This window comes from Melanostigma gelatinosum (assembly GCF_949748355.1).
Source record: "Melanostigma gelatinosum genome assembly, chromosome: 18".
Classification (NCBI taxonomy): domain Eukaryota; kingdom Metazoa; phylum Chordata; class Actinopteri; order Perciformes; family Zoarcidae; genus Melanostigma; species Melanostigma gelatinosum.
The window spans coordinates 10,241,707-10,250,082 of NC_136651.1; the positions used below are offsets into that span (position 1 = coordinate 10,241,707).

At 41.8% G+C, this 8,376-nt stretch overlaps 1 protein-coding gene across 1 annotated transcript; it reads right to left on the reverse strand.

Moving 5' to 3' along the window:
* On the reverse strand, nt 1–7,169 carry LOC306792325 (sushi domain-containing protein 2-like; the record flags this gene model as incomplete). Its single annotated transcript, XM_079289389.1, has 16 exons — nt 1–46; nt 204–300; nt 1,443–1,622; nt 1,699–1,793; nt 2,094–2,277; nt 2,691–2,939; nt 3,271–3,426; nt 3,542–3,676; nt 3,769–4,037; nt 4,847–4,932; nt 5,410–5,611; nt 5,704–5,878; nt 5,971–6,138; nt 6,271–6,422; nt 6,756–6,954; nt 7,106–7,169. The coding sequence occupies 16 exons, from the start codon at nt 7,167–7,169 to the stop codon at nt 1–3; spliced, it is 2,457 nt and encodes an 818-aa protein (XP_079145515.1).
* Between the last annotated feature and the right edge of the window lie 1,207 nt (nt 7,170–8,376).

An 8,376-nucleotide genomic window follows, 5' to 3' on the forward strand; every position in this document is an offset into this window, starting at 1 on the left:
TTAGAAGGTCTCACTTGTCACAACTTCTCCTAAAGGTGCAGCTCTTCTGGAGAAAAAAAAACACACAAATAAAAACAGTGACGACGCAGGAAACTACAATATGAAGCCTCTGTCACACTTTTTCCATATCAAGTGTTGTGAGGATAATGACTTTTAGAAATGTCGTACGTAGATTAATGACACATCAACTGAAGATACTGTACCTTCTCTGTTTCCTGGAGTGGAGTACGAGTGTTGTTATAATTACAATCAGTGCTACCGCTCCAATGACTGAACCGGCCACAATTCCTGCGAGATTACCTAGAAGATGACAAAGATGTTGTTTTTAACCAGAGGCTCAAGCACACAATCAGTATTAACATGAGTTTGTGTGATTTTCTTCTTTTTTTTCAAACTAGAACTGCATTGATTCAGATAGGAAGAGAGAGTAGATGCAGCAAAGCTCCCAACCAACCAGACCTTTTCATTGCTCTGTTTACACTTAAAGGTGTTCATGTTTGTGTATTAACTAGGATTTGTTTTTCTTGTCCGATTTAGTGGCACACATTGGATAACTCATGTACTTCTGTCTCTTATAGAGAGTATATTTAGTTGTTGTTGCTGCTGAATATACTGAACATTTCGTATGATTGAATAAAAGGACTTTATTGATTTTTAACCTATATTTAGCCTTTGATTGCATGTATTTGTAGGACGAAGGTTCACCCTTGTAATTTGTGATTATGTTACAATCTACTCCCCAGCTATATGCAGGTACCTTTAACTATGTTTGTCATTTATAGCCACACTAGAGGCCTGGTTCTAGGAATGGAAATGTCTGTTGCTCGGTCGGTTCACCGCTTTGGTCCAGACTGATCTACTGGACGGATTGCTGATGGTGGGTATAATCAGTCACTTGAGAGTTGCAGACGTTTGTTTTCAGGAATCCATAAGAAGTAGTGGAAAAGGCCCCTCAAACAGGTCAATGATAATACACAGAAAAAAAGGAAGAGTGCCATCAAATGGGAAAAAATGCATCCAACAGCTTTCCTTCATTTTTCTGTGAAGCTGTATGTTTCTCGTATAGGACTGGGATAAATGGCCAGCTCAATATGTCATCATGTGTTTGTCAAAAAGTGATGTTCACACAGGGTCCACTGCCCGCAGAAGGAAGCATTGTTAAATTATGTGTAGCTCTAATTTGATGCGTGCATTAATATTAGAGTGAGTCAATGGTGAGAAGTTATTCTCACTCATAAATATGTGTGTAAACAGGTCATGAGAGAGATTTCATATTTTGCTGATTTGATGGATCAAATGATGCACACAAGGACACACACACACACACACACACACACACACACACACATGCATGCTAAAATACAGACACTCATACATTTGCCACTGTTGATTTGTGAAGATCAGAATCATGGGACAGGACTGATTTCATTATTTATTCATACTGGGAACCACGCAGTTTGTGTCTTCTCCAGACCACCGGCCGTTCTCCTGGCATGTTCGCTCTGCAGATCCTTCGAGAGCGTAGCCGTCATCGCAGGAAAGCTGCACCTTAGCGCCCTGTAGATATGTGGTCCCCTCCTTCTTCCCATTATTAGGTGGTGAAAGCCGTCCACAGGATATCACTGCACAGTGTAACAATACCTAACATAAGTAAATGGACATCATTTTTTTTTTCATCATGTGTTTTGATACTCTCACCTTGCTTTAGATCCTCCATAAGAGAAATGTGACTCTGGAAAGAGGCTTTGGTCGCATTTCCCATTCTTGGACTACGACCTACCAGGATGTCATACCTACAGGACAGAGGTACTGATCAGAACATGAGTTGCTTTAAAGAACAAAAATGATTGTCATTACTTTTAGGCCCCGTATTGGTCAAAAAGAGTCTGTGGCTCCCTTAAGAGCCACAGAAGACATTATGTAATTTTTTCCCAAGCTGAGTGGTCCTCATGATGAGTACACCAAACTTCATGTGTACAATTGGTGGAGTGACCCTTTAAGAGAACTAGCTTAATACTCATGTGTTTTATAAAAACACTAAATTAATTAATTACTATAATGAGTAAAAGTAGATCCAAGTTATCTTCTCATACCTACAGTACTGAGCGCCCTCTCCAGTGCATATCTCATGTGCCTGATTGGCTAATGGATCATCTGGACTCTCAGGGACAAAAAACACCGGAACAAATGTATGGTCATGTCTGGGATTATAACAATAGGTGTTCAAAAGATGTTCTGAATCATATGTGAACAAGGCAGAGCGGTTGTAGACGGCCCCTGTAAGACAGAAAAATAAAGATAAACACTTAGCATTAAAAGAAGAACCCTTGCAACATTATCTGCTGATGTTTCATAAAATGGGACGGGTTTCCTGGAATGCAAATGCCTGATCGATGCACGAAAACACAACAAGAGAAATGTGTTTTCCCAACATGAAAGGGTAACATGAAGGCTACATGACCCAAAAGAGGAAGCAGTGTGACATAGAAATGGTTTGCTGAAAGGACTTTAACTTTAACTTTGGTGACCTGTGTTTAATTCTTCCTTTCTACTCTCCAAAGTAATTTACACTGGTTTTGTTGTATATGTAACATATACAGCTCATACATAAAATAAAGTTCAGAACAGTGGTAAACACCAGCTGAATTTTGAACGGCACAACCTAGTCTGCGTTGTGAATCATTTCTTACAGCTTGCCCCGAAGCTGAACACCTCCTCTGGATTGGTGAGGTTCCTCACAAGTTCTCCGTTGCTGAGAACGAGGTCGTCTTTGGCGTCACCATTCATCTTTCCGAGCAGTCCGAGAGTGGAGTCTTTGAACTCCTCCGGCAGGAGCACGGTGGCGGTCATGGTTCCCTCTCTCAGTCGCACTTCCACCCCGGCTCCGCTTGGGAACATCACGGTCACGTTTGTAGAGGAAGGAGAAAACACAAACACACCTAGAGGGGAGAATAAAGTTCAGTTCTTGTAGTTTTAACAAGATTACATCGAGCATGTATTGACAATAAGCTATGTGGGTCCGAGTAAGACACCTTTTTTCTTTGCCAAAGTTGGAAGAGTTTTGGCCATTTCACGTCTCTGCATGTGTAAGCAGCATTTTACTGTTGCAGTTGGTCAAGTTGAAGGTAATTCTTTCGTCTTTTTTTTTTAACCATTGTGTCACAAATTTGAAAACTGTCCAAATTCCTACTTGCTGTCAAATAGAACAAACAAATGGAATACATTTTATAAAATTTCATTACAAAGCAGAAAGGCGAATCAGTGTCTCACCATGCAGGTCCATCCAGCGCTGCTCAGAGAAGGAGAGGGTTTTTTGATTCTGCAGTACTTCGAGGCCATTGTGACCGCTGACCAGCCGCACCTCGATAACATCAGAGGGTGCTTCTCTCATGGCTACAGCCGTCAACATAGTCGCTTTTATGGTGGCTGGTTAGAGACAACAAGGATTGCTGTAATAGTTCATGTGTTTAGTGGTAGCATCTACCGATCATTGTTGAGAGAGATAGAAAGGTTCAAAAGCTCAGTGCATTCAGTTACTCACCATCCACCGGCTCTGCCCTGCCTTGGATTGTCAGCCGTTTCTTTGACGAGGTCATCAAAGTGTATTCCCCGTTGCCATTGAAGGAGTAGCTGACACCATCAAAAGTTATGAAGTGGGGATCTCCAAACACCAAAGCTGTCATTACAGACAAAAAATAACTTCACATTTGAACAATAATCACATAAAAAACACATAAACCGTAATACCGTGCCTCACGATTCCCTCACCTGAGCTGGGTGGCTGGTAACGCCTGCAGTCGCTGGAGGGCCGGTGTTTGAAGTAGTAGTGGCAGTTGTCAGACCACAGGCAGCAGTAGTAGAAGCTGAGGACGTCATAGACCCAGTGGGACTGTCCGGGAACTCGAGGGGGTTTCTGAAATGGGGGTGAGCCCCAGTCGTGTGCTCGGTCGGGGGTACTACCCCCGATCGAGTCCCCTGTCAGCACCTGAGCACCAGTGCTGTCATAGCAGCACTGCTGTCCCGCTGCATATGTAGGACTGTTGATGCATATCCAAAAACATTGTCAATTAAAAGAGGAAACTCTGCTGCAACTAAATCATGATAACAATTTATACAAGAGTCTACAGCTACAGGAGAGGCCACAGTGGGGCTTCGAGCTAAATGATCATTTGAGCTCACAATGAGAACGCTAGCGGGCTGATGTTAAGCAAGTGTAATGCTTGACATCTTTCCATCTAACAGTGTTAGCATGCTAACATTTGCTAATTAGCGTGAAAATAAAATACTGCAGAGACCAATGGGAATGTCTAGTTTTACAGGTATTAGGTCATAGACTTGACACAACATGAAATTTACAACACAGATTTGTACCAAATTTCATAGCAATTCATCAAATAGTTTTTTGATATTTTTGATATTTCAGCTTGGTGAGGTGGTGGACTGACCTACTGACACACCAACATTACCGTGGCATGAGTGCATACTAATTCATTTTTAAGTACCAGTGGCTAGAATATTATTTATTAATGCTTTATCAATTTAGTAGTGTTCATATGGATTACATTAGGGCAGCTGCTCTAGTTGTTTTTATACTAAATGCCTTGCAGTATAGTTGGTAGTGACATTGAAATTATAATTAGCAGTGTGCCGTATAGTATTCTATCACACAATAGATCGCAATAGTTATCCACTTACTTTCAGAGTCGCTTTGATATAAATATAAATGTACATTAATAGACAGGTACTTTTTGGTCGTTTCAAGTGTCACAGATTCAGCCAGACTGACGAACATAATGTTGACAGCTGACCGTGAAGGCAAGTCAACGGTTGTGAGTGAGGGACTCACCTGGCTTGTATAGCCCTCACACAGTGAACACATCCAGGGTGGTAGGTGCACACGCTCCCCTTCTCGATATCACAGCCATAGTCAGTCTGAGGAGAGAGACACAGCGTCTGTGCTAACCAGGCAGCCAAATGTGCATTTCACTGTGTTCATGTATGTACTGCCGTACAGATGCATAATGGTCCCATCAATACGCTCATGTGCAGTTTTATCATCCCATCTGTCACTCGCCTGATATTGAATGACTAATGCGTTGCCTAACCCTGACTCTACATTTTTAAGATAAAAGATAAGATAAAAGGCATGAAATTGATGCTGAAACGAGTTCAGCTTTGCCGATAATGCTTGTGAATGCAACAACTAAGGGATAGCTCTCATTGACTTTGAACTACGCCCCACTGACAATCCCCATAAACACATAAAGTAATAACTTAAATCTACCACACAGGAAATTGCTTTACTGTGATGATGTCATTTTCAGGTCATGTGAGACGTATTGCGTGTGTGTGTGTTATGTTTATCTTTAAATGGCGTACAGATAACCATTGAACCTTTGCTGCACTTACGTGAAACCTCCCAGTGTCTGCTCTTGCTTGAGCCAGAGTGCAGGGACAGTCGATGATCTCGCTGAGGAAGTTCGGCAGCTGATTTTCCAGCTGGTCCCATGCTAAACATTTCTCCAGGGCCCAAACTGTGGAGTTCTGCCTGAACCTCTCCTCCAGATGCCAGGCCAGAGCGTGATCCTCAGTCCATGCCGCTTGTACATTCCTAAATGAAACGCGTGACAAATATTGTACAGCTGACGACTACAATAATATGTGTTATCGTAGAGTTCTATATGATAGGAAGAGTTTGTATACCGTATGCCATCGGGGTTGGTGCTGGGGCTGATACGTAGAGAGCCAAGCTCCCAACTTGAAAAGCCGCTCTCTGCTGGTTTGGGCAAAAAGCTAAAAGATCCATTGTTGGGCTGATCCTTTGCAAGTGAGTACAGATACTGCCACTCACCCTGCCAGGTGCCTGTATAGGGCTTCCCTACAGAGAAACATGCAGAATTCAGCGTTTTACGAATGACTAATCATGTGATCTAACAAGTGTAAATGCGGTGTACGAACAGGCATACTCACCTGTCTCCCTGTATCCCCAGACTTCTATATTGACCCTCTCCGCTCTGACCAAAGACGTATTCCATGTCATCTCAAGAAAGCCTCCAACGTCAGGTGTACCATAGTACTGCCATTTTGTTGCGTTGACCAGAGTTGCCTTTAACTGAGCATCTAACTTGCCAGTATGCACTGTAAAGCAACACATTTGAATCAAGTAAATCACATATTACTGTCGCACTAAATGGAAAACTGTGTGTAAAAAAATATATGGAAGAGTTTTGAGGTCTTCCTCAAAGGAAAATATGCAGACGGTTATTGTACCTGCGAGCCAGGCTCCAACTCTACTGAATGTGGTGCCATTATCAGAGGAGATGTGCAAGGGAACCCATCCCGTTTCATACAACAGTGGGGAGATACAATGGCCTCGACTGTTTTCATCCACATACCCCACAGTGACGATATTGCCGTTGAACCTGCCGTTATAAAAGAATGATCAGCAGGTTTCTGGAATGTACTTCAACTGTATAATTTTACTGTGATACTTGGGGTGTGAAAGTTCACGCCACGCTTTTTCCATTGCTTTCAATTGCACCTCGTAATTGTTTTGATATCTATGTCAGAATATTGCTCAGAAGACCTGACAAAGACCATGAGATGTGGTTGAAAGCCCTTGAAAATGCTAAAATTGAAAAGACATTTTTTTTCCTCATTGTATTTCTCTTCACATTAATCAGTCGATCAGTGAAAGGTTTAACCAGAACAGATTTAGCAACACGTAAATGCTTGCATGTAACAGAAAGTCTCACCTGCATAGAATCTCTGAACTATTGGTGAAACTCGCGTCAAGGATAATGAAATCCGTCCCACCGAACATGGACCCGGAATATGGAAAGACTTCCACACAGTACTCTTTATAGTCTGTACAGCAGTTCTTCAGAGACCTGCATGTCGAGTGGCATGAACATGAGTCCAATTTTTCTCCACAACTTCCTTCACACGTCTGTCCTGTTCAAAATAAGGAGAAAGTATTTTAAGTGTGGAGTCTGGAGTGTCTCCACCAGTTTGAAATTGATAAAAGCAGTTCATGTTTATAGGTCGGTATCTTTCCAACTGTCGGAGACAAAATGTAGCGGTTTGGAAGTGTGTGGGTTTTTACCTGATATCCTGCAGATACATGAAACCAGAAGGAAAAATATTACTGCTGTGAATCTTTCCATCATGACCGAGGTTTCTGCTGCTGCTTCAATTTAGTTGTGTCGGTTTAAATACTCAGCAGTTTCATAAACCTTGGCCGATTTCATCACAGGCATTTCCGAAGGTCTGTTTAATCATTAACCAGTGGCCAGGCCCATTATAATCACAAGTCTGACCGTATCCTTAAATGAACACTGTTGTGGCAATTTATCACACGTTGTTCTTTTTAGATGTCACTTGTATCGCTTAACCCTGAACATAGGCAGACGTTGCAAAAGCATAACTCACCAAACCCAGATAACAAATGTATCTTATGTCTGACTAGGGTCATCCTGACCTCACGAACTAACCCTCTTCCTTAAAAACAGCAGCACCTTCCAAGGCCTGGGACTCTGGCCCATCAGGTTCTTTCGGTTTATTTCTCACAGGGAAATTAAGCGCATTCATTTCCACTACAACTACCTTTGACCACCTCTCAAGGTAGATGAAAAAGTAATTATGAACAGAACATAAGCAGGACAAGTTTGCTGAGAACAGTCCCAGACGGGACCTGTAGGCCAGCAGGGGGAGCTGCAACCTCAAAAGTCATCTAAGCAAAATACACTAATGTGTCGACTATCAAGCATTCATTTTAAATGATGTATTTTGTTCTGCAATTAAGTCATTTTCCCCCAAGAAATACTTTTTTCACGTGCAGTGTCTGTGGTTTAACATGTTTTTAATGTAACCGTAAAACATGGGTGAGGTATTAGAAACATTCATTGCTGCACACACACACACACACACACACACACACACACACACACACACACACACACACACACACATACTGTATATATTTATCATGTTATCATCGACACAGGATTTAAGATACATTTAATACAAAAAAAGATTACAAGTGCTTCTTTTCATATTAAGGATGGTTGATTTCCCCGAATCTAATCTGGGATCAGTTTGTTCACTCAGAGATGATTTAAACTGCAGACATTAGGAACAAGCAGACCCGATGATGTTCTGGCTATAGGCTCTACTACTGGTTTCTTGTCTGCTCTACTGAGATATTGGTAGTGTAATGTTTGCATACATATCAGTGGATAACATTGTCATAAAGATGCAAAAGGTAAACATCAGCCTAAATGAAACACGATTGGCATCAACCATGGAGCAGGATTACAAAACAAACACGGCTGTTACTGAAATACGCAGCAACATCATCCCAAATCACTGGCAGCA